Raw genomic sequence first — 20,031 nt, 5'->3', positions numbered from 1 at the left:
AATTAAAATGGTTTGGGCCTGGGTTTTGATTTTGTTAAATTTCAACAGGCTTACTCTCTAGGTATGGAAATTTCCATCCAGAAAATAGGCGTAAGGGCTGGCCCATCAGCAATTCTAAATCTTGTATTAATTAAAACATAAGAATTAATTAGGATGGTTATTAAATTCCAAAAAGGCGTTTGCTATTTCACATTTAAAAACTTTGACTCAGACCGCCTCCTAAAAGCAAATAAGAATCACCTATATAACATTACAAAAACCCTAGCAAATCTGAATCATCTCAATTTGGCGGCTAGGGTTTAGTTCCCTTTTCATGTTCGGACTCTGTATATAAGCCTGTTTGTTAAAGCTATTCCCTTCTGGGTTTTGCCTATATTCTTTTATCTACCACTCATTACTCGTTCAAGTCCGTCTCAAATTCTATCGATTTCCTTCAGTTTTCTTGGGTTTTAATCCAATATCCATCTGGGTTTTCGTTTCTTTACTCATTCTTGATTCATTGATTCAGCACCGAACCAAAAGTTCATATTAGTGAAAAGTTTGTGGCTTGGTGTTAAAGATTGCATCTTTGTTGATTGTTTTGTTAGTTTAGTATCATAAATCAAGGGTTTTTGAGGCTTGCTAATTCTTCTGAATAAGTTTGATTTTGCATTGTAGAAATATGAGTTACCCTGATTCCCATGATTCCTTTATGTCACTACAGGCCTCATATCAAGCAGGCAGTGATGCTATTGGTGTGTGGCCTCAATTTGTAATGAATAACAATGAGCAATTTGAACACCACCAACCACCTTATAAAAGGCCAAGAAACTCCGAGGATAACTCCAACCAATCCATGAATTCTAGGACGCCACCAACAAACAACCTTCCAGTCCACAAGGGAACAACCAACATCTTTTTCAAGACAAGAGTTTGTGCAAAGTTTAAGACTGGCACTTGTAGGAATGGCGAGAATTGCAACTTTGCTCATGGAATGCAAGATTTGAGGCAGCCTCCTCCAAATTGGAAGGAACTAGTGGGTGTAAGTGTAATTAGTGAAGAGGATAGGTCAACAGCGACCAATTGGGAAGATGATCAGAGGATAATTCACAAGATGAAGCTGTGCAAGAAGTTTTATAATGGGGAAGAGTGTCCTTATGGTGATAGGTGTAATTTCCTTCATGAGGATCCATCAAAGTTCAGGGAGGACACAGGGAGGTTCAGGGAGAGTTCTGCAATAAGTATTGGTACTACAGGGCAGGCGTTGGGTCATGGAAGTGGTGTGTTTAATGCTGCTGAAGTTAATAGGCCGGCAAACAATGCTGTTTCAGATGCTTCTCGATCAAATATAATAAAGCCTGTTTATTGGAAGACAAAATTGTGTACCAAGTGGGAGATCACAGGTCAATGCCCCTTTGGCGAGAAATGCCACTTTGCTCATGGGCTAGCAGGTACTTTCTGTTGCTTAAGTTGTATTTCATCGTTATATTTAACTTGTGTTTATCACTTTAGTTTCTCCCTTGCATGTTGACTTCTTTTCTTAAATATTGGAACTTCTTTGGTATCTTGATGGCTTCTAAGGAATGAGGGGTATAATGAGAGTTTTGTTGGCTTAAAATCATGGAGAGGGTAAAAAAAATCGATTTGTTATTTCTCTATCTGTGAACTGAGAATCTTTGTCAAGTGTCCTTGGGATAATGGCTTTTCTCTGATATGTTAAATTATCTGCCTTTGTATTGAGGGATAATTCTTGCTTGAATATTAAAGGCCTATCATTTGCGTAGAGGAACTCTTATTGTGCTAGCTAATAATCAAAATTCCATTTTCCAGTCAGTTCTCTTATAACCAGTTCCTGATTATATGCACACTATATTAGTTTAGTATATAGCCTTTTCATTTCCTCAAGGAGTCATGCTTTTTTGGGATTTTGAGTCTTCTGAAACTAATAGTTAACTGGATCAACGCATCCTGTGGTCGTGATTTTGCTTCTTTCTTTTAGACTTTTTATGAGGCTGTCTTATTCTTTCTCTGCCAAACCATCCATCACTAATATACCTTTTTTTTTACTCTATAATGAACTCAGTTTTTAGTTAGAACTGTTCTATGTGGTGTAGCAGTAATGGTGAATTTTTGCCCCCCTCAATTCTAGTTCTATGATTAAAGAGAAACAGAGTTGGTCTCAAGCTTGCATGTATGTGGATATGAGTGAGCTATATGAACTTGGTGCTGCATCATATGAACGCAATCACATCCACTAGAAAAGATGCAAAAAACTCATCATTGATGGGATAATTTTTATTTTTATTTACTGATTCCAACTCTTCATTGAATTCAGAGTTACAAGCTCCTGGTGGACGCACTGAGGTGGAAGCAGGAAATGCAGGCTCTGTTTTGACTAAAGCACCACCACCTCTTCTTCCTAATAATGTTTCTCCAAGTGTGACAGTGAATGTGCCTAGTTTAATTGAAGAGGAGCAAGGTAAGAAATGCTTATTAAAGTGGAAAGGACAGAAGAAAATAAATCGGATTTATGCTGACTGGCTTGATGATCTGCCATTAGTTCACAACTTGACAAACCAAGTGCAGAGTTGAGTTTGAGTGGAAACTACTAGTTTGCATTGCATTCATGTTTCAGCTACATCAATAGTTTTTTTTTTTTTGTTCTGTTTCCGAAGTTGAATTTTGTACTACAGGATGTTGAGATGTCCAAAAGACATAGGAGAAGAGGCATAGGATAGTTTGTTTTCTCTGCCAAATAGGCTTTTTAATGGTTCTCATTTTCACCCCTTGTTTTCCTTCCATGATTCTTAGTTTGGAAAAGAAATAAATGTTTCCTTCATAGCAAATGTGATTGACAGCATATTATTCTTTTTGAAATGTAAGTCAGTGCTCAATGCTTCCTTCATAGCAAATGTGATTGACAGCGTAATATTTTATTTGAAATATAAGTCGTTCTTTTCTCTATTTGTTTGCTTGTCTGGGATCCGCTTATTCTCAGCTCTCATTTTCCGGCTTTCAGCTTCGCTTATTCTCAGCTCTCATTTTCCGGCTTTCAGCTTTCTTTCTTCTTTTTCCCCCAAATAAAGTGGTTGTATTCAAGTTATTCCTAAGCGTGGACATTATTGGATAGCATTGTACGACCGGTGCAAAGAGGATCCTAAATGATGTAAATAATGCAGATAGAAACAACGCAGGGTTTTCACCATAAGAACCTAATTCATATTTTCTCGCATGATGTTTTTCTCTGATTTTTTTAAGAGTTCTAAAACCTTATAAATAGGTTAAAAATCAATCTTTACAAGGTTGGAAAATCAGAATCATGAAAAACAACATCAAATCTAAATTAAGCTAAAAACTCAAGAAATAAAAAGAAAAATAATGAAACTGGATAGTCCATATCCAATAATAACAAATCCACAACGGACGATTTAGAACTATCAACCTGTCCTCACCAGGGTAGCTAACAATAAATTTATTTGAATTCGTAGAATGATTTCCATGCAAAAACATAATCTGAAGAACTGCAGAACTCTGATGAGAAAAACTCCAAAAATATGGACGGCAGATACCATAAGCCATGAATTAGACATGCACTAGAGTCTCTACAGCCTTTACTCGGTAGTACCTAGCTAGTACCCCAGCTCAAAGCTTTAAGAATATTTTGTGGAGTCATTTTCAATGCTGCAATAAGTTAAGAAAGCTGTTATGACATACTTGGCAGATTTTGCTTCAAAATGAAACAAATCATTCTCTTATATCGAACAACATTAAGCACGTCACAATCTAGGTAGAAAAGTAGAATCTTGCAGGGAAGATAAAACAAAAACAGTATTCTGACAAACAGCGGCAATTTTTGTTTCTCGAGAGTAGTTAGACGATTTCTCGTCTCATTTAAATCCAAGTCGCAAGCAGAACATAAAATTCCATTAAATTAGATATGGCTATCAACACACCGCCTAGCTTCTCACTCCTTTCATCACTAACTTTCATTCTTTTGACAATATCAAGCCATGCATTCTCAATCGAGGAAGCAAGCATGTGTGATCTCCAGCTTGCTTTTAAGCAGAACCAACTCACGTCAAGGAAGCTAGTTGAGTTCTACATTGGAGAAATCAATAGACTGAACCCAATCCTTAAAGGGGTTATGGAAACAAATCCTGATGCGCTCTTCCAAGCTGATAAGGCCGACTATGAGCGCAGGATTAAGGCACCAGGTTCATTGGTTGGCTTGCATGGCATTCCTATCCTGCTCAAGGATAATATTGCAACCAAGGATAAGTTGAACACCACGGCTGGCTCTTTTGCACTGCTTGGATCAGTCGTGCCTCGTGATGCAGGCATCGTGGTGAAGTTAAGGAAAGCTGGGGCTATAATTCTTGGAAAGGCTAGTTTGAATGAGTGGGCTGGTTTCATGTCAGTCAAAGCTCCTAATGGCTTTAGTGCAAGAGGTGGCCAAGGAGAGGTGGTTTACTTTAATCTTCAGAGTTATATAATTTCTTGCTATTTTTGATAGAGTAAATTTTGATTGGACTGTAAGAAATATCAAACAGATTCGGTAGACTAACATTCTTGTGGATTGAATATTTATGCAGAATCCTTATCTTTTATCAGCAGATCCTTGTGGATCAAGTAGTGGGTCAGCAATATCAGTAGCAGCGAATTTGGTGACTGCGTCTCTAGGTACTGAGAATGATGGCTCCATCTTATGCCCATCAAATGCTAACTCGGTGGTGGGAATAAAACCAACAGTTGGTCTCACCAGTCGAGCTGGAGTAATCCCAATTTCTCTAAGACAAGACACTGTTGGGTGTGTGATCTTATGCTATTCATATCAGCTTAATTATGATATTTGATAGGCGTAAAAAATATCATCAATATTTTCCCAATAATAAGCAAGAAATGGCTATATGTCTAAATCTGGCAAGCTGCTGCTACCTTCTTTATCATATATATGGATGAATTGAACTTTGTGTGTTTTCTATCCGTTTAAGCAATTAATAAGCTATACAACGTTCAACTAAATGAGTAACTTGTCAGTCATTCCAAGTACAGAGTAATTTGTTGTTTCGAAACTCTTCTATTAAATTCTAGAACCATAAATTCATTCCTTGGCTGTGGATGGAACAGACCTATCTGCAGGACGGTATCGGATGCTGTTTATGTTCTTGACGCCATTGTAGGATTTGATTACCATGATCATGCAACGCAAGAAGCAGCGAAGTACATCCCACACGGTGGCTACAAACAGTTTCTCAAGCGTCATGCGCTCAAAGGCAAAAGACTTGGAATCGTAAGGAATCCGTTCTTGAGTTCAGCCAGTGAATCTGAGAGTCAAGCTTTTGAGCATCATCTCCAAACAATAAGGTAATATAATCTTCAAGCACTAATTTTACTAACATGCTGGGCGGCATAGTCTTATATTTGCTGTACAAAAATTCATCATCATATGACAAATTTTATCTGCAAATGAAGTCAAAGAGGTGCAGTTTTAGTAGACTGCTTGGAAATAGCCAACATGGATACTATTTCCACTGGGACTGCCGAAGGAACGGCATTGCTGGCTGAATTCAAAATATCCTTGAATGCATACCTGAAAGAGCTGGTGGCTTCCCCAGTCCGAACATTAGCCGATATTATAGCATTCAATCAGAAATTTGCAGATGTGGTGAGTCCATGAAAATATGAGCAAAGATGGGTAATGCTTACATTCCATAGCCTAAAAGATCCTCGAAACTTCGTATGGCCTTGCAGGAAAATATCAAGGAATTTGGTCAAGACCTCTTTCTAGCAGCTCAAGCTACAAACGGAATTGGAAACAGAGAGAAAGCTGCATTGTCAAATTTAGCAAAACTAACAAGAGATGGATTTCAGAAGTTGATGTGTGATTACAACCTAGATGCACTGGTAACTCCCGGAGCAGGTATAGCTCGTGTTCTTGCAATTGGTGGATTCCCTGGAATTAATGTTCCCGCAGGATATGATGATTCAGGAGTACCTTTTGGCATCAACTTTGGAGGACTAAAGGGCTCAGAACCAAAACTGATTGAGATTGCATATGGCTTTGAGCAAGCAAGTGAAATAAGAAAGCCTCCTACATTCAAGGCTTTAAACTTCACAAGAATGCTTCTTTCAAGTTTAACTGATGTATGATTAAATAGCTAGGAAATCTTTAAGAAATTTCAAGCTCTGGTTGTGATAATAAAAATACTACTAATTTCCAGGACAAAATTTTCATCATGCAAGATCAGAAAGCATTATCTTTGATAGCCTTAAAATCATGTTTCTTGATTTCTTCCTTAGGCACAGTGACAATAAGAATTCCATTCTCCATAGAAACCTTAACTTGATCCATGTTGACTACCGTCTTGGCTTCGATAGATGAACTTTGTGTTACGTTCTTGGATCGCCAAGGCTTTCACGCAAGATTCTGGACCCTATTCTCAAATGGGTCAAGAATCTTGGATACAAGAAAAGAAGGCCCGTGAAAGCCTTACGTGGGTTTCAAACTCTTGCAGCCTCTTGGGACACCAGGCTGTGTATATCAATATATTTTCTTCTAGCATAATCTCCAAACGCAACGGTAATAAAACAGACTTTGATTTTATCTCCTGTAATGTTGATAAATCAATGCAGATTTTTGAATAAAAAATATAAATATATTATTAAATTACATTTTAAATGTTTATGATCACTTAAAAAAAATATTAGTAACTACTCAAATCAATAGATTAATTTTTTTGAATTATATATCAAGTAATGAGATTTAATAAAATATATAGATAATTAAGTTAGGTTAAATGTGAGTGAAGTAATAGAATATAACGACTAGCGGGGCTTTTGGAGTATTTTTATCCGGTGTTAGAAAATAATATAAATTATATCCTGTAATCTTACTTAAAACTTAAATTTTTTAGGTGAGATGGTTTTTTGACATAGTATCAAAACCTTAATAATTAAATAGTCTCGAGTTCGAATCTCATCATCTCTATTTATTTGATAAAAAAATTAAGCATAAGATAATATGGGTCTGTGTAAGTTTCAAGCCCAAAAAACTTTTACTTGAAGGGATGTGTTAGAAAATAATATAAATTATATCCTGAGACTTTATCTAAAATATTAAGCTTTTAGGTGAGATGATTCTTTGATATCCAGTTCAATTCATCTGAAATCTCAAATGATGTAAAATAAGATTTAAATGATATGAAATGAGTGTTTTTTTTTTTTCGATTTTTCAATTAATATAAAATATTTCCTACATATCGAATGGAACCGAAACAACTACTTTCTAAGCACAAAGGAGATGGATATGCGTCCCAAAATTCCAACCATGAAAAGATTTGCCTGTGATTATCAACCAGCAGATCAACGATTCATCACGTGTCTCTTAATCTAGAGGAGGAGGACTTTTACGAGGGTTTAACATGTGCACTGGCATGATACCATATAAATACGGGTAGTGTTGATTTGCAATAAAAAATTCTAAGGGAAAGCAAAATTGAGATGGCAAGAATGGTAGCCTTAGTTTATGCTTTAATCATCTATGTTGCTGCTGTTCCATCATATGGTGAATATTACTCAAAGTGAAGTCATGTCCCAAGGAAGGAGAAGGTGAGTACTCTCCTTCACTTCTTCCTTCATGACATTGTTAGTGGAAAAAGCCCTTGTGCAGTAGTCAAGGTTGCCGGATCTAATCACACCCAAGCTGGTGACATATCACCTGCACCATGTGGCAAGCAGCGTATTCACTGTTGATGATCCTCTTAGAGCGGGATCCGAGCCGAACTCGGAGATTTTTGGGAACGCACAAGGGCTCCATTTATCATCCAGCCAAGATGCTAGTAAAGTTAGTATAGCTAGTGGAGTACAATGATTTTGCTTTTACAACTGGTAGGTTTAATGGGAGTTCGTTCGGGGTGTTTTCAAGGAATCCAGTATGGGAGGGGATCGTGAGGTTGCGGTGACTGGAGGAAGAGGGAAGTTCAGGATGGCTAAGGGATTTGCCAAGATCAGCGCCAGCTTTCTCAATGCTACTACTGGTGATGCTATTCTTGAGTGACATAGGGTTATTTTCATCTGGCAAGTATCACCGATTTGTTTGAAAATAATTGGGATGTTAAATTACTGAAGGGATTCCATTTTCCTCTGCAATTCCTTCTTGGTTTTCTGACATGGGATTATATCCTTGCTTCCTGTCAGCTTCTCTATTGCTGCCTTCTGTTGCAGCTAGCTGGCTTCTTGTACTCTTCGCCAATGGGCCTTTTTGGTCTATTTGGAGCTTTTTAATAAATTTGTTCGGCTTATGATAAAGAAACTACGGTTATTATATCATTTAGGTATACATAGCAATGGGCTTTTTTAATAAATTTGTTTGCCAGTGGGCTTTTTTGTCTATATATTTATTAATTTGGAGTTTTTTAACAAATCTGTTTGGCTTATGAAAAAGATTATATCTAGTAGGAAAGGTAGGGCAGATTGGAAAATAAAAGATTTATGAAAATTTGCAGCAATCTCTCAACATGGAACAAAACGTGTGTAATAATAACCTATGAAAACAAAGACATCTCCCGCTACCCTTTAATTTTACATTTAAGTCAATTAAATTTTAATTGACACCTACAAATTTATACCCTAAATGGTAAAGTTTAATTAGTTATATTTTAGGTTTTTTTTTAGAGATTACTAATTTAAATTTCATAAATTTAAAGGTTATTAGAGATTTATATAATTATTAATTTTAAAATTAATAAATCTGAACACTCGTGTTAATAATAATAATAATTAATAAAATTTTGTGTGTGTGGAGTTTTCCATGTCACGCCAATCTAATATAGCCAATTAAGGGATTTTTTTTGGCAAGGATTTCCAAAGGATTCTTAATTTTATAAACCGTTCAGTCGGGGTAAATTTATATGTTTATTTTTATAAATGTGATCATATATAATCTTATTAAATATTAATGCAAAAATCATAGAGATAGTAGCAATTAGGGGATACAATCAAAGATCATGCTCATCCCTAAGCAAATAAAGCAGCAGAGAAAGCCAATTATCAATTGAAGTATTTCAGGCAAACAAGCAAAAAATAAATAAATTACAGTAGCTAATCATATGAACAATAATCTTCTAAAAAACGCTCGTCAAAAAATCTCATTGAATTGAAATTGAGTGCAATGAATGAGAGGATCTTGCTCTAGGTGAATCCAATAAATTCCATGAGGTTTAAAATTTTAAGGAAATTATTTCGGAAAGAAACTTTTGATAAGATTAATTATAGCATTTACTCCATTTGTTTTTATCTCCTTTTTAACCATGAAAAGTTAAATGGCACTTGAGAATTAAGGAAAATGGCCTTTTCATTTATCATTCTATAAATTGAATAAATAATTGAGTTTTTAATTTATCCTTTTATTAACTCTCTTTTTTTTCCTAAATTAATATATATATAATCAGTCATGTATACAATTTAATATTATAATATTCAAAATAATGAAGGATATATTGGAAATTCAATATATAAAAGGATAGACCTCTAATTTTCCCTGCAAAATATTGTGATTGCAAATCCTTCATTGATTGCCTTGTAGGGATTTGTGCATTGTCCTTCGGATAAATGGATTTTGTTATTAAACATTGATTTTTCTTTTGCTAGGACTATTAAATGCGTTGAATCAATATCTATTCTAACCGTTAAAAACGGCAACATTTCAAGAAATAAATGACTATCATATAGCACATAATTAAATCGTATAAAAATGGTTAAAGGTGTTCTTGATCTTTCATCAACAATTTGATAGGAGAAAAAAAGATGGCAAGAATGGCAGCCTTTGTCTGTGCTTTGATCATATGTATTGCTATTGTTCCAGCAGCATATGGTGAATATTACACAAAGAGTAGGCATGTCCCCAGGAAGGAGAAGGTGACCCGCCTTCACTTCTTCCTCCATGACATTCTTAGTGGAAAAAATCCTTCTGCTGTCAAGGTAGCCGGGTCTAATCGCACCGAAGGTGACAAATCACCAACACCATTTGGCAGCGTGTACGCCATTGATGATCCTCTTAAAGTGGGACCCGAGCCCGACTCGAAGACTATAGGGAATGCACAAGGGCTCTATTTATCATCCAGCCAAGATTACAGTAAATTTACTATAGTGATGTGTGTTGATTTTGGATTTACAAAAGGTAAATTCAAAGGAAGCTCATTTAGCGTGTTTTCGAGGAATCCAGTGACGGAGGCTGATCGCGAGGTTGCGGTGGTTGGAGGAAGAGGGAAGTTCAGGATGGCTAGAGGATTTGCCAAGGTCAAAACTAGCTATTTCAATGCTACTAATGGTGATGCTGTTCTGGAGTATAAGGTCACTTTGATTTATTAGTGAGTTAGCTATAGATATTCTCATCGGGAATTCTAGAGCACACCGCAAAACGAAAACCTGTTGGAAAATTGTTGCCATCACATGGATCGAATGAAAGGTGCCTAATAATGGTCGAATCAAATACCTTTAATTTGTCTGTGCTTCGTGATTCAGCGTTGGGAATGGTTCACTTCGCTAGATGCCTGTCATCTTCTTACACGCGAAAAACATACAAAAAGAAAAACCTTAATAAAAAAACATTATTTTAATATTGTTAGAAAGTATTGTCTCACACAATTTAATGGGATTTGCCGAACCAGATTGATAGGGTACAGTGAATGAAAAGAGAGAATTTAGCATGATATAGCCAATGATTTTGTTGACTTTCACAAGTCGCGCTCACGCAACTAAAAGAGATCTTTCTTTTGAAGAAGGGATCCTAAATCTATGCATGATACAGCCAGCCAACCTGCCAAGATTTCCCCTTTATTGTAAATTTCTTTCCTATACTGTTGAAATGCAGATGGGAAGGAGTCTGGTGGAGTCCGTAATTAGAACTGTGGTTCTCATACAGCCATTCATGTTCATATTCTGATCACAATTTCTTTTTTTCCTTTTTGTTACAACTAATCAATTCACTTAACCACAACCAACCCACCTACTCCCTTAACCCTTATGTCCATGAAAATGTCATGGAATGGTTAGGACTCAGAGCTGCCTTTGACCAAAAAAACAAAGGCGGTGCATTTTTCATTTGGACCTATTACAGATGGCATTGTTTTGTTCTCTCTAATTTGCAGAATAGGAATCGCATGAACCTACAGTTCATAACGATGGGATCTTATATGTAGGTAACCTGTTTTTGAATCTCGTGATAAGCTGTCCTATATAAAGACCTCTAATAGCATCAATACAGAGCCAAGACACACCTTCTTATATTATTCTCTCATAGACCCTCCTCCCTATTTTTCTTGTGCAAGGACAAAGGAGAAAGAAAATGGCGAAAGCGACTTTAGTTTTGCTGGTCATTTCCTTGGTGGGAGTCATGCAATGGGCTAATAGTACTAATGCAGAGAGCTGGGCCAGCAGACTCGAAGCTGAAAAGGAGAATGTGACAAACCTTCAATTCTACTTCCATGACATACTCAGTGGCAAAAATCCTACAGCTATTAAAGTTGCTCAACCAAGTGCAGATAACAAATCCCCCACCCTCTTCGGTTCTATCATGATGGCTGATGATCCCTTGACAGAAGGGCCTGATCCGAGCTCAAAGCCCGTTGGCCGAGCTCAAGGGATTTATGGGTCAGCAGGACAGAATGAATTGGCCTTGATCATGGCCATGAACTTTGCATTCACCGATGGTATCTATAATGGTAGCTGCATTAGCCTCCTTGGTAAGAATCCGGCAATGAATCCTGTTCGTGAGATGCCAATTGTTGGAGGAACCGGCCTATTCCGGTTTGCACGTGGTTATGCCGTTGCACAAACCTATTGGCTTGACGTTACCACTGGCGATGCCATAGTAGGCTACAATGTTACAGTAGTTCACTAGATGTTACTTCACTGTTACGTAAAAGAGTAGTCATGTTTTTTCTCAACTTGGTTTGCCATGAGTTGGTTACCTACTCTTAGGCTATGATACTTGACGCAGCAGCACCATACATGTGTGTTCATTACTTCCACTTGTAAGCATATTCGCACATGTATCATATATTATGCATCATTCTGTTAAAATTTCTTCTTCAAAATTTTAAACTTAATGATCTTCTTTCCTTATGAATGGCTTGATCTTAAATTATGGAAATTTGTAAAGTAATCCAACAATTAAATCTTAGTTCCAAAAACATATTCATAGAGTTGTTGTTTCCTAGCTTGCATCACAAGCAATTTTCACTATTCATGAGAAAACAAAAGGATATACAACCACCTTTTCCTTTCCCACGAAATTTGAGGAAGGAACCAAAGCCAAAGCAAGTGTAGCAAACTGTTGATTGGCATTGCTGCTGTTCTTTTTAGTAATAATGGTGTTTAGATCAGTAGTATTTGATTAATGTTGCTTCCCTTCTCTGCCTCATCATGTAAGCATGTCCATCAACATGATGAACAGATTAGGAATACGAATTAATAATTTATTCCTGTCCAAAAAATATTCAACTTGGTGATGATGATAAACAAATCATGATACTGTATTTAGAACCAGAAACAGTATAGAGATTAGAATTTGTGACTAAATGGATGAACAATCCAGCAAACAGACCTTGGAAGTTTAATAATTTGTTCCTGGCAATCTTAAGGTATATCTCGAAGCTTGAGACAGTCTCTTTTACTCACGTTCTTCACGAAACCAACCAAGTAGCAGATCGGTAGGCAAAACAAGGATTTTCCACAGAGTCTGAAGTTCTTGCTTGGATCTGATTTGTTTTTGTTCCTCTGTATCTTTTTTTTTGGATGTCAGTTGTATTAGGGCTGGCGATTTGAGTCTATCAAGTCTTCAGGCAATCTCTTTACGAAGCTCACTCAATGCCCTTGCCTTTCTTTCACTGCTGCACCTGAAGTCTTGAATTTCTCGATCAAGAATTTTGGACCAGCTGCCTTTCTGGGTTTGGCTTCTACTTCTAGACTACTAGGTACTGAGGGGAGTTTTTGCTGTGAACTTTTTCTCCCCTCCTTTTTTTTTTTTTGTCTCAAGTCTCTTTGCTGCTTCCCCTATATATGCTGCTGGTGTTTCGATGCATAAGGTCTTTCTGTGTCTATTTACTAGACTTCTAGTGGTTATTGAACTTTAAAATGGAAAGGCAAATCAGATAAGATGATTGCAGAACATCCAAAATTTTAGCAATGCCATTCAAACAAGACAAGCTCTGGGGAATTTCTGCAATTCCATTCTTTCAAGCGTTCCTTTTATGCCCGATAATCACCAGAACCATAGCATAAAATAGAATCAATCGTATAACTTAACAAGACTTGTATTAAAAGAAAGAAAAAGGTCATTTTTATTTATTATATAAGAGACAGTTACACCAAACCTATTCTTAAAAAGGAAAAAAAAAATGATGTCACCAAACCTGCAAGCATGCATCTTTCCTATCTAGGATACCTAATTTTTACATAATACTGAATTGACAACACACGCAAAGCAGGAGCTTAACAATTCTTCAGTGTTCGTCTCCACCGGCTGCAGTGGCGCGTCGGCAACGAAAGGATGAGTCAGGAGAGTATCGGCAGTCCACCTCTCCCTATGATCTAACTCAAAGCACCTCCTCAGGAAATCTTTTCCACTCTCTGACATGTATTCAGGAATCTTTGGAGATTCATTCCCACAGACAAGCTTATTGAACAACTCCTTCGAATCCAAGTTTCCCCAAGCAACCCGTCCAGTGATCATCTCAACAACAATGCAACCAAGAGACCATATATCCAAAGCCGGTGTGATCTCAGCAAATTGCACAGATTCAGGAGACATGTAGCACGGCGTCCCGCTGTATTGATACATATGAAACAGCTTATCCGAATCATCCTCTCCAGGCTCTTTAGCCAGCCCAAAATCAGCAATCTTGAGCTGAATATCACTTAATCCATCAACTTGACGAGGAAAAACCAGAATATTGGCGGGCTTAAGATCACAATGCACGTGACCGCTATTGTGGATGCAAGATAACCCCTTCAGTAGCATCTTCGTGTATTTCCTAACATGGCTCTCAAGAATCCTCCCTCCGCAATCCCTCATCAGGTTTAGAAGAGAACCCATAGGAGCATCCTCCAACAAGATATTGTACTTCAACACCCCACCTTCTTTACTCACACAATACCCGTAACATTCAACAACTTCATTAGTTCCAGGAAATCTTTCGAAGATCCTCCTCTCCTTCTGAAGAGTTGAAGAGTCTTCAAGATTTGCGTTCTTCACGGCAAACAATTCATTAGTAAATGTCGATATTGCTAAATAAACAGTCCCATACGAACCTTGCCCTAGGTTTTTCAACCTAAGCCATTTTATATTAATTGACATAACAAAAAACTAAAAGCAAAGGAATCGATAGGTTAAAATTAAGAAGGCTGTGAGTCTGCGACTAAATTGATTGAAGAAGAAGTATAAGGAATTGGAACGTGAATTTGCATGAACATGGCTGCGTGTGTGTATACATATTAAACGAGTCAATCCTTTTCAGGGTTGGATTGGAATACTAGCCTCTTTGTGAACAGTTGATCTCCAATATTAGTGGGCTCAGTCTTATCTTATTGGGAAACATATATTGTTAATGACATGCGATGATGATTATCTTCTTAATCTGTTACACCTGCACTAATTAAGAACTTGAATATTATGTAATATTGTGATATATTAATCACATTAATATATATAATTTTTATAATTATCGCTTTCTTTTTTGTTCAAAAATTAAATAAACTGATTTTTTTGCACTAATAATTAACTTACTTATATATTAATTAAGACTGTGCATATTATTAGATTACTCTGTATATAATTTTTATAAAACTAAAATTTTTTACTCTCTTTTTTTCTTTGAAAATTAAATGTTTTTTTCTTTAAAAATTAAATTGAACTGATTTTTCTAAAACTATAAAAATCAATTTGGTAAGAAAGAAATCAAATTTAATGGGAAAACTAAAAAGTAGAGTTTAGGTCCTACCGGGAGTCGAACCCAGGTCGCTGGATTCAAAGTCCAGAGTGCTAACCACTACACCATAGAACCACAACTTGCTAACCCGCTATCAACATGTATCATATAACTAAATAGTCTCTATTTTTTTCAAAAAGGTCGGTGAAGAAAGCTATGATAGAACCAGAGTTTGCAGCAGTTATTACCAAACGAGACAGGGGGAGGAAACGTTAAGGTGATAGACACTGAATTACTATACGGTTAATACACTTCTAACAGATATTGTTAAGTTTTTTGCAGTGAACTAGAAACTTTTTTTCCAAGAGCTAAGCTGGCAGTCTAAAATTCTCGTATGTTGGGAACAAGGTAGCGCAAGCAACATCCAAACTTTAAAGGAAGTTAGCTCAAGGCCTCTATGGCTTTATAAATGGGCGGCACAAATTGGGATTTTTGTTATCATGAAGTTCATAAACTTAGTCCTGTGCGTAGGAGAGGCTGCTATCATGTGCCAAATGCAAGGGCTGAATCTTGATTCTCAAATCCGAGGCAGTGGCACCTTTTACAGCTTGAGATGATCTACAGTTCTCTTGCAGGTCCCTTCATCACCCTCAAGCTGTTATCTTATGCTTTCTTGTCTCTCTTTTTTCAGCAGAAAGATGTCGATATGAAGGCAGGTTCAGATTCACAATGACATTCTCTTCTCTTATTGATAACACGGAAGACAAAATGCATGAGAAAGTCCCATGCTTTATTATAATTTAACAATTCGTGATTCTGGCCTAACCCTAGAAACTAGAAACGCAAGGACTATACACGGCAAGCGATCTAGTTTGTTACCATGCAAATCTATTTCATCAGCCATTTGAGGAGAAAACTATATGGATTCTTGAAACAGGCATTGTTGAACAAGAAGCAATAATAGGTCTAGTGGATTGATAAGAAGAAAAAACCACTTTGAGAAAATATCTAACAAAGAAATTACAACAACTAATATCATACAACATGATGTCATCTGATTCCAACAAAAAGAGAAGGAAAGGGTGGGGGGCACGAAGCAGCTTTTAACTTCACTCGCATTACTCGATGACCTACACAACATGGCGACATCAGAAGTTTCCTAGCAAGTATAACCTAAACTTTTCTTCATTGTCCTAGTTGCAATTGTTGAGGATACTCGATTAGCTTCTTCAAAAGAGGAATGAGGCCAACCAAAGCAAGTTGAAGCTGTTCTGAGCTATTTAAGCGAATACTGATTTGTCCAGCTCCCCTGTTATTCAAATTAGCACGACCAATCAAATTTGTAGATCGTCCTATAGGAATCTGGGATTGCAAATTGCAGCCAATGGCAAGATCTCCATGCCAGTCCATGACAGAAAGCCCAAGTGTTGATAATGAACGACCAAGAGGATAATCTTTGTCTCTCAGCTGGACCTCCAAACTGCCACCATAGGCCACATCACCACGACCACTCATAGCACCACCAGACATGACCATTTGGAAACGCTTACCAGCAATCAATTTATCCTCAACTTTCACTCCAGTTGATAAGACGTCACCCAATAGAGTAACCGAGAGACCAGCTGTAGCCTTATTTTTCCTAAAATTACTGAACCTAGTCTCACTGCGTAAAGTATAGGCCAAGTCTTTTCCCACGGTCTGCATATCAAACCCCAGTGAAGTAGCTTTTCCTTCTCCGTGCTTTAGAGAACTTGCTAACTCCATTTGAACATTGGCATCCTTCTTGTCCTTTGTTACCTGGCCAGAAAAAGATATAGGTATCTTGTCTTTAACCACAAACAACCTCTCCACATTTATACCTTCATAACCAACATCATGATCCCAGCCATGAGTTTCTAGAACTGGCCTCACAAGCCACTGGTTGGAGGTATCAAGATAACGGTACCGGTGAGTGGGATTATCAGAATCAAACGAAGCAGGTAAGGCTAAATCTGGCATGGGAACAGGAACAGATGCAGCTCCTCCACCTTCTTCTGCATTTTCAGTGTACTCACTAGGCAGGTCCTTCGCAGCTGCAGCCATTTTCTTCATCATCTTCTGTCGCCTTTTCTCCTCCTTCAACTGTTTTTTCATGAAAAGTTTCTCTCTGTATTCTAACTCATCAAAATATGCCTTCTTCTGAGCTTTAGTAAGCTTCGCAATCTGAGCCTTTGTCAAACTTTTAAATGGTGGCAATTCATCATATTCCGATTCATCCTCAGAATCTGACGAGTCATCTAAATCATCATCTAAACCATCCTCTCCGCCATACTGTTCCTCTGGCAGCTTAACTTGAGGTCTTGACTGGAGAAGGGATGAGAGAAGGAATGGTAAAGGAGGTGCTCTTGATCGAGTTGCAAAAGGCTTTGCAGGTGTACTATCTTGCAGCTTCAAAAGTGCATTCGCCTCAGCAAGAATCTTAGATGCGAAAGAGAGCAGCAATAAATGGGGCTTCCAAACCTGACCATTTGGCAACACTCTCTGCCCTGCCCTATTAGTTCTACATGCTGAGTGGTTCTCAACCAATGAAACAGGATTCATGAGTCGCATATCTCCAGCTGCCTGACGAATTGCTTGTTGGACAGCATGCGAGCGCTGAGTGACAAACATATCATAACTTGAAGCAGTACCATTTGGGCCATCAGGTGGAGCTGATGCCGCATGGGTCAAGACAACAATTGCATTAAACCATATAGAGGGACCAAATATGTCAGTGATGGTACGCAAGAGGGGCATATCACCAGAATCCCTGCTCTGCATGTCCAACCTGTCAAGATACAACACAATGTCTGGAGGAGTTTTCTTTATAAAGCGCTTAACAGAGTGAAGGATCTTCTCATTCTGGCGCTGGTCAGACCATGAAGGAAGAAGTCCTGGTGTGTCAATGACCCGTACCTTTATCCCCTGAACAGTGCCCACAACATCCTGAACCTTTTTTGTACCCAACTGAAAAGCATCTGTGCCAAACTTCACTTCATCAAATATTGAATTGATAGTGGCACTTTTACCCACACCTGTCTTTCCAAGAACCATAATTGTACAGGAGAAATCAAGGGGTTCCTGCCCGGCAGCCTCGAGCTGTTCTGCCATGGCACTGGCACGATCAAAACTGAAGCCAGCAACACGGCCACCACTTCTGCCTCGCAGCTGTTCAGCTAATCCCAGTCTGTATAAAACCTGTGCAACAACAACATTATGAGGAGTCTGCCCAAGTCTGTGTGCAAGTCGCAAAAATTTCACCCTAATCATTTGAAGTTTTTCACGAGTCTCGTCATACTCTTCTGATTCCCTGTTTGTAGGATCTTCAACCTGTTGGGATTGTGTATGAGAAACAGCTCCATTAGCACGAGGCTGCTGGACTGCCCTGGGTGCAGGTTCAAATAGTGGGGCAGCACGTCCAAGGCCAGCTGGACGAGAAGGTGTGGGAGCTGCACTTGAAGATTTTGCAGATGAAGATGCAATCTTGGGTAAATGCTTAATTTTTCGCTCCATATTTGCTGGAGTAGTTTGCTTATCCTCCTGACCCTTGTCTGCTTTCTCCTTAGGCTCTTCAGTCACATTAGTGCTTTTGCTGACTCCATTAGTATTGTTGGCAGCACGATGTACTTCAGAACCCTTGCTATCCTCTGCTCGCACATTAGATGCATGAGCCTGGATCTCCTCATTTCTCTCAGTCACTGACTTCTCTAAAGAAGATGAGGCTAAAACTCCCGGTACCAGCTTTACTTCCTCCACAACTGTCTGTGGGACAGATGGTGCAGCTTTCAGTTCATGAGTTTCCCCATTTTGCTCTGAAGCTATAACAGCTGAAACATCTTTCAACTTCCCATTGCTATCATCATGGTTTTCTGTATCCACAACTGCTGAGATGTCCCTGAAATGTTCGCTCTTATTAATCCCAATTCCAGCATCAAGGCCTACTATTGCACTGTCAAAATCCACATTCTTCTCAACATTATGTTTTATATCTGTTTTTTCCAGATTATCATCCAGTCCTTCACTCTGATCACCGTTAAGATCACCTGATAAATTAATTGACTCATTGGCCTCCTGATATTCAGAACCCAACTTATCCTCCTGATATTCCTCTCTTTCACCATCTTCATGATGAATTTCCTTGCTCAGCTCAATTTCTCGATTAGGATCAGCCTCACACTCACCCTTCAAAGCCTCTGTTCCCATATTACCAGCAATCTCAGACACCTCCGCATTATCCTCCTTCAGTTCCTCTCTTTCACCATCTTCAGAAAGAATCTCCTTGCTCAGCTCAATTTCTCGATCAGGATCAGCCTCATACTCACCCTTCAAAGCCTCTGTTCCTATATTACCAGCTATCTCAGACACCTCTGCATTATGCTCCTTAAGTTCCTCTCTTTCACCATCTTCAGGAAGAATATCCTTGCTCAACTCAGTTTCTTGATTAGGATCAGCCTCATTCTCACCCTTCAAAGCCTCTGCTCCTATATCACCAGCAATCTCAGAAACCCCCGCATCTCCACTCATCTCATTGTTCCCCACTTCCTGAGCATAATCTCCATCACTATTCAATTCCTTGCTTGACTCAATTTCTCGATTAGAATTGACCTCAGCCTCACTCCTTAAAGCCTGAGTTTCTCCATCAACAGTAATCTCAGAAACCTCCTCACCTCCAATCAATTCATTGTTCCCATCTTCCTTAGCAGACTCTCCGTTACCTTTCAATTCCCCACTTTTCTCATCTAAATGCTCAGCATCCATTTTTATCAAATTCTGGTCCATGCCTGAATTGCCACTAGTCCCCTGATACTCAGTGCTCAACTCATCCTCCTTCAGTTCTTCTCTCTCATCATTCTTGAGCAGAATCTCCTCATCCAATTTAATTCCCTGATTAGAATCCACCTCGCCTTCACCCTCAGCCTTCAAAACCTCTGTTACTCCATTACCAACGACCTCAGCAACCTCTCCTCCACTTGATTCACTGCCCCTAGCTTCCTTTGCAGTCCCTCCCTCATCAATCTTATCAACACTATCTTCGCCCACCAAATCCTCCACCTTCTCTTCACCAACAGCCCCGCCCAACTCATCAGGATTCCCACTCTCAGCAGGA

General features: G+C 38.3%; 6 protein-coding genes, 1 non-coding gene and 1 pseudogene across 9 annotated transcripts in view; 5 read left to right on the top strand and 3 right to left on the bottom strand.

The window, feature by feature from the left end:
• Positions 1–195: 195 nt before the first annotated feature.
• LOC105141202 (zinc finger CCCH domain-containing protein 39-like) lies at positions 196–2,891 on the top strand. 2 transcript variants are annotated; one of them, XM_011048372.1, is made up of 2 exons: positions 196–1,471; positions 1,509–1,662. In XM_011048372.1, exons 1-2 carry the CDS (start codon positions 662–664, stop codon positions 1,521–1,523), a joined length of 825 nt encoding a protein of 274 aa, XP_011046674.1. In that variant the 5' UTR covers positions 196–661; the 3' UTR covers positions 1,524–1,662. The 2 variants fall into 2 exon arrangements, with proteins under 2 accessions (XP_011046674.1, XP_011046665.1); XM_011048363.1 differs by lacking the exon at positions 1,509–1,662 and adding an exon at positions 2,315–2,891 and having other exon boundaries at positions 197–1,430.
• A 1,031-nt stretch (positions 2,892–3,922) lies between these two features.
• LOC105141195 (putative amidase C869.01) lies at positions 3,923–6,198 on the top strand. Its single transcript, XM_011048351.1, has 5 exons — positions 3,923–4,441; positions 4,572–4,786; positions 5,107–5,343; positions 5,452–5,644; positions 5,731–6,198. Exons 1-5 carry the CDS (start codon positions 4,016–4,018, stop codon positions 6,127–6,129), a joined length of 1,470 nt encoding a protein of 489 aa, XP_011046653.1. The 5' UTR covers positions 3,923–4,015; the 3' UTR covers positions 6,130–6,198.
• A 1,081-nt stretch (positions 6,199–7,279) lies between these two features.
• Positions 7,280–8,064, top strand: LOC105111091 (dirigent protein 4-like; annotated as a pseudogene).
• Positions 8,065–9,777: 1,713 nt separating this feature from the next.
• LOC105141187 (dirigent protein 4-like) lies at positions 9,778–10,453 on the top strand. The gene has a single exon (XM_011048337.1). It carries the CDS (start codon positions 9,784–9,786, stop codon positions 10,345–10,347), a length of 564 nt encoding a protein of 187 aa, XP_011046639.1. The 5' UTR covers positions 9,778–9,783; the 3' UTR covers positions 10,348–10,453.
• Positions 10,454–11,198: 745 nt separating this feature from the next.
• LOC105141180 (Disease resistance-responsive (dirigent-like protein) family protein) lies at positions 11,199–12,102 on the top strand. The gene has a single exon (XM_011048325.1). It carries the CDS (start codon positions 11,324–11,326, stop codon positions 11,876–11,878), a length of 555 nt encoding a protein of 184 aa, XP_011046627.1. The 5' UTR covers positions 11,199–11,323; the 3' UTR covers positions 11,879–12,102.
• A 1,321-nt stretch (positions 12,103–13,423) lies between these two features.
• On the bottom strand, positions 13,424–14,335 carry LOC105111085 (mitogen-activated protein kinase kinase kinase A-like). Its single transcript, XM_011006329.1, has one exon. It carries the CDS (start codon positions 14,333–14,335, stop codon positions 13,424–13,426), a length of 912 nt encoding a protein of 303 aa, XP_011004631.1.
• Positions 14,336–14,969: 634 nt separating this feature from the next.
• TRNAQ-UUG (transfer RNA glutamine (anticodon UUG)) lies at positions 14,970–15,041 on the bottom strand. The gene has a single exon. It is a non-coding gene; the product is annotated as a tRNA-Gln (tRNA).
• Positions 15,042–15,667: 626 nt separating this feature from the next.
• LOC105141167 (translocase of chloroplast 120, chloroplastic-like) overlaps positions 15,668–20,031 on the bottom strand; it is a 5,249-nt gene continuing 885 nt past the window's right edge. The window contains exons 3-5 of one of the 2 annotated variants that reach the window (XM_011048312.1): positions 19,415–20,031; positions 19,155–19,273; positions 15,668–19,013 (exon numbers count right to left, since the gene is read on the bottom strand). In XM_011048312.1, coding sequence (XP_011046614.1) covers positions 16,092–19,013; positions 19,155–19,273; positions 19,415–20,031 — 3,658 coding nt within the window. In that variant the 3' untranslated portion in view covers positions 15,668–16,091. Of the gene's footprint in view, positions 19,014–19,154 lie in introns of both variants that reach the window. The other variant, XM_011048304.1, reaches the window with a different exon arrangement.

Source organism: Populus euphratica, unplaced genomic scaffold (genome assembly GCF_000495115.2).
Source record: "Populus euphratica unplaced genomic scaffold, PopEup_1.0 scaffold3.1, whole genome shotgun sequence".
NCBI classification, from domain to species: Eukaryota; Viridiplantae; Streptophyta; class Magnoliopsida; order Malpighiales; family Salicaceae; genus Populus; species Populus euphratica.
The sequence above is the reverse complement of the archived record's forward strand: the minus strand, read 5'-3'. Positions and strand labels throughout refer to the sequence as shown.

What these genes read in the sequence shown, in the direction of transcription:
- LOC105141202 (XM_011048363.1), top strand. Translation starts at nt 662, where the DNA reads ATGAGTTACCCTGATTCCCATGATTCCTTTATGTCACTACAGGCCTCA. An exon ending in CTTTGCTCATGGGCTAGCAG is followed by an intron (nt 1,431 to 2,314) that starts GTACTTTCTGTT and finishes CATTGAATTCAG; the next exon opens with AGTTACAAGCTCCTGGTGGA.
- LOC105141195 (XM_011048351.1), top strand. Translation starts at nt 4,016, where the DNA reads ATGTGTGATCTCCAGCTTGCTTTTAAGCAGAACCAACTCACGTCAAGG. An exon ending in CTAAGACAAGACACTGTTGG is followed by an intron (nt 4,787 to 5,106) that starts GTGTGTGATCTT and finishes TGGATGGAACAG; the next exon opens with ACCTATCTGCAGGACGGTAT. An exon ending in ATCAGAAATTTGCAGATGTG is followed by an intron (nt 5,645 to 5,730) that starts GTGAGTCCATGA and finishes ATGGCCTTGCAG; the next exon opens with GAAAATATCAAGGAATTTGG.
- LOC105141187 (XM_011048337.1), top strand. Translation starts at nt 9,784, where the DNA reads ATGGCAAGAATGGCAGCCTTTGTCTGTGCTTTGATCATATGTATTGCT.
- LOC105141180 (XM_011048325.1), top strand. Translation starts at nt 11,324, where the DNA reads ATGGCGAAAGCGACTTTAGTTTTGCTGGTCATTTCCTTGGTGGGAGTC.
- LOC105111085 (XM_011006329.1), bottom strand. Translation starts at nt 14,335, where the DNA reads ATGTCAATTAATATAAAATGGCTTAGGTTGAAAAACCTAGGGCAAGGT.